The sequence below is a fragment of the Oncorhynchus mykiss genome, chromosome 7 (genome assembly GCF_013265735.2).
Source record: "Oncorhynchus mykiss isolate Arlee chromosome 7, USDA_OmykA_1.1, whole genome shotgun sequence".
Taxonomy (NCBI): Eukaryota; Metazoa; Chordata; class Actinopteri; order Salmoniformes; family Salmonidae; genus Oncorhynchus; species Oncorhynchus mykiss.
In genome coordinates, this window is record NC_048571.1 from 81,669,796 (window position 1) to 81,679,795 (window position 10,000).

Genomic DNA, 10,000 nt, shown 5'->3' on the forward strand with positions numbered 1-10,000 from the left:
TAGGAATATAAACTCCACAAACACCGTAGTCAATAGTCAACATAGCAACAGCCCTGTTAATTACGCTTTATAACCACATCAGTGTGCACTGTTTTATTCTGGTTCACACCATATGGGCCCGAACCCAAACCGAACCGAACCGAGCCAAACCGAACCAAACCGAGCCAAACCGAGCTGTAACTGCTCTGGCCTGGTTACAGATCCACCATGGCAGCTGGAAACCAGGCTGGAAGGACAACGTGAAAGGAAAATATCAGAGCAAGCACAGAACAGCTTGGGTTGGCCGCCGTATAGTGAGATTCAGGCTTGGAAGACAGCTAGGGAACTGAGATCTGGAAGTTAAGAGCAACTGGCATATGTGCTGGTTGTGCATATTTAACTTTTTATCTTGGCCGAGTCAGTACACGTTGAATGTGAGTTTTTATAGTAAGTCGTTCTTGGTTTCTTTATTTACCTTCAATAAGTGGACTTTATTAAACTGTGGCTTTGGCTTCATCAGAACCATTCCCATTGTCCTATTCTGGTATAAAAATGTCCTTCAATTTTTCTTCTGTCTCATGGGTATTAAAGGTTGAAATAGATACTGTACTTCTTCTGGTCTAAACATGTCTTCCTATTTTATTTTATTTTCTTCTGTCTCATGGGTATGAAAGGGAAGATATAATAATAACTGTACTGTTTTCCCACCAGTGGGGTTGCTATTGCCATCTCCCAGTGGTCACAACCCAACCTGTCCCTCCATGTTTTCTCTGTTAATACGCTGATCGTTTATTAACTTGCCAGCGGTCTGTATTGAGAGCCAGATTGTGTACAGCTTGAAGAGAGGGAGGGAGAGGGGGGGGGGGGGAGAGGGAGAAAGGGGGGAGAGAAGGAGAGATAGGGAGAGAGGGAGGCAGGGGGGAGGGAAGGAGGGAGGGGTGGATAGGGAGTCAGGGGGAGGGAATGAGAGAGGGGGAGAGAGGGAGGCAGGGGGAGGGAAGGAGAGAGGGAGAGAGGGGGAGGCAGGGGGAGGGAAGGAGAGAGGGAGAGAGAGGGAGGCAGGGGGAGGGAAGGAGAGAGGGAGAGAGAGGGAGGCAGGGGGAGGGAAGGAGAGAGGGAGAGAGAGGGAGACAGGGGGGAGGGAAGGAGAGAGGGTGAGAGAGGGAGGCAGGGGGGAGGGAAGGAGAGAGGGAGAGAGGGGTGGATAGGGAGTCAGGGGGGAGAGGGAGGCAGGGGGGGGGGAAGGAGAGAGGGGTGGATAGGGAGTCAGGGGGAGGGAAGGAGAGAGGGGTGGATAGGGAGTCAGGGGGAGAGAGAGAGAGAGAGAGAGGGGTGGATAGGGAGTCAGGGGGGAGGGAAGGAAAGAGGGGTAGATAGGGAGTCAGGGGGGAGGGAAGGAGTGAGGGGTGGATAGGGAGTCAGGGGGAGGGAAGGAGAGAGGGTTAGATAGGGAGGCAGGGGGAGGGAAGGAGAGAGGGAGAGAGGGGTGGATAGGGAGTCAGGGGGAGGGAAGGAGAAAGGGGTGGATAGGGAGTCAAGGGGGAGAGAGGGAGAGGGGGTGGATAGGGAGTCAGGGGGGAGAGGGAGGCAGGGGGGAGGGAAGGAGAGAGGGGTGGATAGGGAGTCAGGGGGAGGGAAGGAGAGAGGGGTGGATAGGGAGTCAGGGGGAGAGAGAGAGAGAGAGGGGTGGATAGGGAGTCAGGGGGAGGGAAGGAGAGAGGGGTAGATAGGGAGGCAGGGGGGAGGGAAGGAGAGAGGGGTAGATAGGGAGTCAGGGGGGGGAGGAGAGAGGGGTAGAGGGGTAAATTGAGAGAGAGAGAGGGGGGGGGGGGGGGAGAGAGAGAGGGGGGGTGGGTGGGTGTTACACGCCAGGCTAGCTGAAGAAAATCCCAGTAAAATAACACAGACACATGATCATTAGATACTAACACTGCTAGTGCCATTCTGTGTGTGTGTGTTCGTGTATCTCTATCTATCTATCTATCTATCTATCTATCTATCTATCTATCTATCTATCTATCTATCTATCTATCTATCTATCTATCTATCTATCTATCTATCTATCTATCTATCTATCTATCTATCTATCTATCTATCTATCTATCTATCTATCTATCTATCTATCTATCTATCTATCTGTCTGTCTGTCTGTCTGTCTGTCTGTCTGTCTGTCTGTCTGTCTGTCTGTCTGTCTGTCTGTCTGTCTGTCTGTCTGTCTGTTTATCTACTGTACAGGCTGATGGGTAGTTACAGGCTGATGGGTAGATACAGGCTGATGGGTAGTTACAGGCTGATGGGTAGTTACAGGCTGATGGCTAGTTACAGGCTGATGGGTAGATACAGGCTAATGGGTAGTTACAGGCTGATGGGTAGTTACAGGCTGATGGGTGGATACAGGCTGATGGGTAGATACAGGCTGATGGGTAGATACAGGCTGATGGGTAGTTACAGGCTGATGGGTAGTTACAGGCTGATGGGTAGATACAGGATGATGGGTAGATACAGGCTGATGGGTAGATACAGGCTGATGGCTAGTTAAAGGCTGATGGGTAGATACAGGATGATGGGTAGATACAGGCTGATGGGTAGTTACAGGCTGATGGGTAGATACAGGCTGATGGGTAGTTACAGGCTGATGGGTAGATACAGGCTGATGGGTAGTTACAGGCTGATGGGTAGTTACAGGCTGATGGGTAGATACAGGCTGATGGGTAGTTACAGGCTGATGGGTAGACACAGGCTGATGGGTAGTTACAGGCTGATGGGTAGTTACAGGCTGATGGGTAGATACAGGCTGATGGCTAGTTACAGGCTGATGGCTAGTTAAAGGCTGATGGGTAGATACAGACGCAGTAGGCACCTGTAGGATCCTGTCATATGGTTTCAGGCCTGCACGGTCAGCCGGGCCCTCGGGACGGATCATGTTGACATAAACACCTTTCTCCAGGAACCCGTCGGAGACGCTGAAGCCGAAGTCATCGCTCTCTGGATCCTTCATCACCGTCACCTGGGAATTACAACCCGATAAGGTAATACAACCCATTAGTTTAGTGCTGCAAACACATACAGTAGCTTCAACACACACACAGCTGGATATAGCTGGACATAGTTGGACATAACTGGACATAGCTGGATATAACTGGACATAACTGGACATAGCTGGACATAGCTGGACATAACTGGACATAACTGGACATAACTGGATATAGCTGGACATAGCTGGACATAACTGGACATAGCTGGACATAGCTGGACATAGCTGGACATAACTGGACATAACTGGACATAGCTGGACATAGCTGGAAATAGCTGGATATGGCTGGATATAACTGGACATAGCTGGACATAACTGGACATAGCTGGACATAGCTGGACATAGCTGGACATAGCTGGACATAACTGGACATAGCTGGACATAGCTGGAAATAGCTGGATATGGCTGGATATAACTGGACATAGCTGGACATAGCTGGACATAGCTGGACATAACTGGACATAGCTGGACATAACTGGACATGGCTGGATATGGCTGGATATAACTGGACATAGCTGGACATAGCTGGACATAACTGGACATGGCTGGATATGGCTGGATATAACTGGACATAGCTGGACATAGCTGGACATAACTGGACATAGCTGGATATGGCTGGATATAACTGGACATAGCTGAATACAGCTGGACACATAACTCCTTTAACACTGTTAGTACTGCTCATATATCCTGCATCTTCACACATGGCTGCACAGCTTTGTGACATAATGGGGCCTTGGGATGGTTGAACATACACTTAAAATGCTAACTAAAGCCAATGACAGAGAAGGGTGGTGGCTATGGTGTTACCTTTACCTCTGAGCGCAGTGAAGCCTGCATTTAGCAGGCACACTCTTATTCTGTGACTTGCAGTACTGTGTATTCAGCATCACGATCTTCGCAAGTAAAACCTTCCTCAGAAAGAGCCGCTATTGGCAAGACCAATGCTATTGAGAAAACGAACTACAGCAGACAGGTTGGTCTGACAGTGAAGAGCAGGATGCACAAGCCAATCAATACATTAGAGTGTTGTTAGTCAATAATGTATGTATTGATATATTATTGATTACTGTGTTCTGTTACTGTGTTCTGTTACTGTGTTCTGTTACTGTGTTCTGTTACTGTACACTGTCTAGACCCCAACAGGAAGGAACAACAGCATATGGTGGAGTCAAGTCAAATCAGTCAGGTTCCCGTGGTGCAGGGCTCTTTAACCCTGTTCCTGGAGAGCTACCCTCCTGTAGGCTTTAACTTCAACCCTGTTCCTGGAGAGCTACCCTCCTGTAGGTTTTAACTCCACCCCTGTTTCTGGAGAGCTACCCTTCTGTAGGTTTTAACTCCAACCCTGTTCCTGGAGAGCTACCCTCCTGTAGGTTTACACTCCAATGCCAGTCGATTCAGATCATCAACCAGCTAATTATAAGAATCAAGTGCGCTTGATTAGGGTTGGAGTAAAATCCTACGGGAAGGCAGCTCTCCAAAAACAGGCTTGGAGAGCCCTGCATGGTGGGTACATTAGTCACCTTGTGTAGCTCAAGAGGGTTCGGGGATAGGATCTCCTGCATCTCCTCCTTGATTCTGCGGGACTCCCAGGTCTTCTCAGACACCCGGAGTGTGTTCTTGGCCTTGGCCTCATGATGCAGCTGGGTCCTGGCCTCGTGGTGCAGGAGCTGGGCCTCCGGGGGCAGATGGGCCTCCTGGTGGAGGTGGACCTCCTGGTGCAGGTGGGTCTTGGCATCGTGGTGCAGGAGGGAGCTCCTCCGTAGAGGGCTGACGCGGGGCTGGCTGACGGGGTCCCCAGGGTGGGAGATGGCATGGGACTTGTTACCATCCACCCCAATACTGATGGCACTGCCCGTCATGATGGATGCCTATAGAGAGAAAGTAGAGTAGAGTACAGAGTAGAGTATGGTATAGAGTAGAGTATAGTACATAGTAGAGCAGAGTAGAGTACATAGTAGAGTAGGGTATAGAGTAGAGTAGAGTAGAGTACAGAGTAGAGTAGGGTATAGAGTAGAGTGGAGTAGAGTACATAGTAGAGCAGAGTAGAGTATATAGTAGAGTAGGGTATAGAGTAGAGTAGAGTAGAGTAGAGTACATAGTAGAGCAGAGTAGAGTACATAGTAGAGTAGGGTACAGAGAAGAGTACAGAGTAGAGTAGGGTACAGAGAAGAGTACAGAGTAGAGTAAAGCATAGCAGAGTAGAGTAGAGTACAGAGTAGAGAAGAGTACAGAGTAGAGAAGAGTAGAGTATAGTAGAGCATAGTAGAGTAGAGTAGAGTACAGAGTAGAGTAGAGCATAGTAGAGTAGAGTAGAGTACAGAGTAGAGTAGAGCATAGTAGAGTAGAGTACAGAGTAGAGTAGAGCATAGTAGAGGAGAGTACAGAGTAGAGTAGAGCATAGTAGAATACAGAGTAGAGTACAGAACAGAACAGAGTAGAGTACAGAGTAGAGTAGAGCATAGCAGAGTATAGTAGAGCATAGTAGAGTATAGTACAGAGTAGAGTAGCATAGTAGAGTATAGTGGAACATAGTACAGTACAGTACAGAGTACAGTAGAGCATAGTAGAGTACAGAGTAGAGTAGAGCATAGTAGAGTAGAGTAGAGTACAGAGTAGAGTATATTATAGTAGAGCATAGCAGAGTAGAGTAGAGCAGAGTAGAGTAGAGTACAGAGCAGAGCAGAGTAGAGTACAGAGTAGAGTATAGAGTAGAGTAGAGTAGAGCATAGGGTAGAGCATAGCAGAGTAGAGTACAGAGTAGAGTATATTATAGTAGAGCATAGCAGAGTAGAGTAAAAAGCAGAGCAGAGTAGAGTACAGAGTAGAGTATAGAGTAGAGTAGAGTAGAGTAGAGCATAGGGTAGAGCATAGCAGAGTAGAGTACAGAGTAAAGTAGAGTAGAGCATAGGGTAGAGCATAGCAGAGTACAGAGTAGAGAAGAGCATTGTGGGGTAGAATACAGAGTAGAGTAGAGTACAGAGTAGAGCATAGTAGAGTAGAGAGTAGAGTAGAGCAGAGAAGAGTAGAAAAGCCAAGACACCCGGACCCCTTAAATAGCAATACATTTGACCACTCCTATGTCTTATAACACATAATAAAGTCATGTAAATTCTCTTTTCCACTGACATAAAAATAGAACCCACTCCAGACAGAGACTCCAGTACCTGGCAAGGACTCCACAAAGTTCCTCAGGATGCTTCACAAATCACACCTTATTGCCAATTTAGGGCACTACCAGGGTCCATGGGTCTCTGGCCAAGAGTAGTGCACTACATAGTGAATAAGGTATCATTTGGGACGCATTCCCAGTATGTAAATATATAATGTGTATGGGACCACTGGGAACTGTAGACTAACATGCTGGAATAACATTATACTGGGAACTGTAGACTAACATGCAGGAATAACATTATACTGGGAACTGTAGACTAACATGCCGGAATAACATTATACTGGGAACTGTAGACTAACATGCCGGAATAACATTATACTGGGAACTGTAGACTAACATGCCGGAATAACATTATACTGGGAACTGTAGACTAACATGCCGGAATAACATTATACTGGGAACTGTAGACTAACATGCCGGAATAACATTATACTGGGAACTGTAGACTAAAATGCTGGAATAACATTATACTGGGAACTGTAGACTAACATGCTGGAATAACATTATACTGGGAACTGTAGACTAACATGCCGGAATAACATTATACTGGGAACTGTAGACTAACATGCCGGAATAACATTATACTGGGAACTGTAGACTAACATGCTGGAATAACATTATACTGGGAACTGTAGACTAACATGCCGGAATAACATTATACTGGGAACTGTAGACTAACATAATGGAATAACATTATACTGGGAACTGTAGACTAACATGCTGGAATAACATTATACTGGGAACTGTAGACTAACATGCTGGAATAACATTATACTGGGAACTGTAGACTAACATGCTGGAATAACATTATACTGGGAACTGTAGACTAACATGCTGGAATAACATTATACTGGGAACTCTAGACTAACATGCCGGAATAACATTATACTGGGAACTGTAGACTAACATGCTGGAATAACATTATACTGGGAACTGTAGACTAACATGCCGGAATAACATTATACTGGGAACTGTAGACTAACATAATGGAATAACATTATACTGGGAACTGTAAACTAACATGCTGGAATAACATTATACTGGGAACTGTAGACTAACATGCTGGAATAACATTATACTGGGAACTGTAGACTAACATGCTGGAATAACATTATACTGGGAACTGTAGACTAACATGCCGGAATAACATTATACTGGGAACTGTAGACTAACATAACGGAATAACATTACACTGGGAACTGTAGACTAACATGCTGGAATAACATTATACTGAGAACTGTAGACTAACATGGCGGAATAACATTATACTGGGAACTGTAGACTAACATGCTGGAATAACATTATACTGGGAACTGTAGACTAACATGCAGGAATAACATTATACTGGGAACTGTAGACTAACATGCTGGAATAACATTATACTGGGAACTGTAGACTAACATGCTGGAATAACATTATACTGGGAACTGTAGACTAACATGCTGGAATAACATTATACTGGGAACTGTAGACTAACATGCCAGAATAACATTATACTGGGAACTGTAGACTAACATGCTGGAATAACATTATACTGGGAACTGTAGACTAAAATGCTGGAATAACATTATACTGGGAACTGTAGACTAACATGCTGGAATAACATTATACTGGGAACTGTAGACTAACATGCCGGAATAACATTATACTGGGAATTGTAGACTAACATGCTGGAATAACATTATACTGGGATCTGTAGACTAACATGCTGGAATAACATTATACTGGGAACTGTAGACTAACATGCTGGAATAACATTATACTGAGAACTGTAGACTAACATGGCGGAATAACATTATACTGGGAACTGTAGACTAACATGCTGGAATAACATTATACTGGGAACTGTAGACTAACATGCAGGAATAACATTATACTGGGAACTGTAGACTAACATGCTGGAATAACATTATACTGGGAACTGTAGACTAACATGCTGGAATAACATTATACTGGGAACTGTAGACTAACATGCTGGAATAACATTATACTGGGAACTGTAGACTAACATGCCAGAATAACATTATACTGGGAACTGTAGACTAACATGCTGGAATAACATTATACTGGGAACTGTAGACTAAAATGCTGGAATAACATTATACTGGGAACTGTAGACTAACATGCTGGAATAACATTATACTGGGAACTGTAGACTAACATGCCGGAATAACATTATACTGGGAATTGTAGACTAACATGCTGGAATAACATTATACTGGGATCTGTAGACTAACATGCTGGAATAACATTATACTGGGAACTGTAGACTAACATGCTGGAATAACATTATACTGGGAACTGTAGACTAACATTCTGGAATAACATTACACTGCTTTAACGATCAAAGCAGATTCCAGCTGGGGTCTGAAAATGCGAGCAGAAACCAAAAATTGTCGATGTCCACCTGTCTTTTTATTGACATCCTAATATACTGTACAGAAACAGATCCAGGCTATATTTTTTTATTATAAACTGGGTGGTCGAGCCCTTAATGCTGATTGGCTGACAGACGTGGTATATCAGATCGTATACCACGGCTACGACAAGGCATTTATTCTTACTGCTTTAATTACATCGGTAACCAGTTTCTAATAGCAATAACGCACCTTGGGAGTTTGTGGTATATGGCCAATATACCACGGCTAAGGGCTGTATCACGGCACTACGCGTTGCGCATAAGAAAAGCCTTTAGCCGTGGAATATTGGCCAAATACCAAACCCCTTGGGCCTTAATGCTTAAGTTCCTGTGGTATTTTGGCATTTAATTAGGATCCCCATTAGCTGTTGCGAAAGCAGCAGCTACTCTTCCTGGGGTCCACACAGAACATGAAACATGACATAACACAGAACATCAATAGACAAGAACAGCTCAAGGACAGAACTAGCATACATTGTTTGTTAGTATGCAGTCTTTCCAAGAATGTCTCTATGTTACTGTGACCATGCTAGACCCAACATAACAGGACACCAGCAGCAGGAGTGTAATAACAAATACACACCTGGATGTTCAGTATGTGTGCCACTGTATTCCTGCCACTTCCTGTACTGTCAAATTCTGCTCTTTGGTCTTATTGGTATCACAGAGAAACTTTTCCCCGTTTGGAATTTACATGGATCTAAGTATGCAGGACATTTTCTTCACTTTTGTTCAGTCTCTTATCTTCCTTGTCAGGTGTGTGGCAGATTCCTCCGTTTTTAAAGGTTCGGAGACAGTTGATTGTCTTAATTGACCCATGTCAGTTACTGTAGCTATACCTCTATCTCTCTGAGCAGCTCAGACTGTCCACAGGTCTCCAAGTCTTCCAGGGCCTGACACCAGAAACTGTCCTCGTGGTCTAGCATGATGCCGTCACTATGAGGCTGGCTGGTGTATCTGTGACAACACAGGAAGGTGCACGTGTTAAATGTTACATGTTAGATGAAGCAGTACGCACATTCATGATGTCATCAATGTGGAACCGGCTGGTGTATCTCAGTCAAGACAGGAAGGAAACAGAACACTTGTGACATGTTAGATGAAGCGGTCCTCATGGTTGAAGATGGCGCTGAGGTGGGTAGATGCCATTTTACAGGCTCCTGACCAATTCTGATATCTTGTGGGTTTTTTTTATGCTGATTTAAAAAAAAAAAAACATAATATTTAAGCCACAGCTTCTGGACATCAGAACAGCGATGACTAACCTCGATTTGGATGAAGATTTCTACTTCATAGAGTCGGCAGCTGTGGATGTACCGCTCATTCTGGACCAAGCCCTAATCCCAAGGACTCAAAAGCAACAGCGCAAGAGAGGCAAACGAGTGGGCTCCCT

At 45.0% G+C, this 10,000-nt stretch overlaps 1 protein-coding gene across 5 annotated transcripts in view; it reads right to left on the bottom strand.

Moving 5' to 3' along the window:
• LOC110528605 (glutamate receptor-interacting protein 2) overlaps positions 1-10,000 on the bottom strand; it is a 325,911-nt gene that overhangs the window by 3,110 nt on the left and 312,801 nt on the right. For all 5 annotated transcript variants that reach the window (XM_036984212.1, XM_036984211.1, XM_036984213.1 and 2 more), the window contains exons 21-23: positions 9,447-9,564; positions 4,537-4,884; positions 2,840-2,986 (exon numbers count right to left, since the gene is read on the bottom strand). In XM_036984212.1, the coding sequence (XP_036840107.1) occupies positions 2,840-2,986; positions 4,537-4,884; positions 9,447-9,564 (613 nt within the window). The remainder of the gene's footprint in view (positions 1-2,839; positions 2,987-4,536; positions 4,885-9,446; positions 9,565-10,000) is intronic.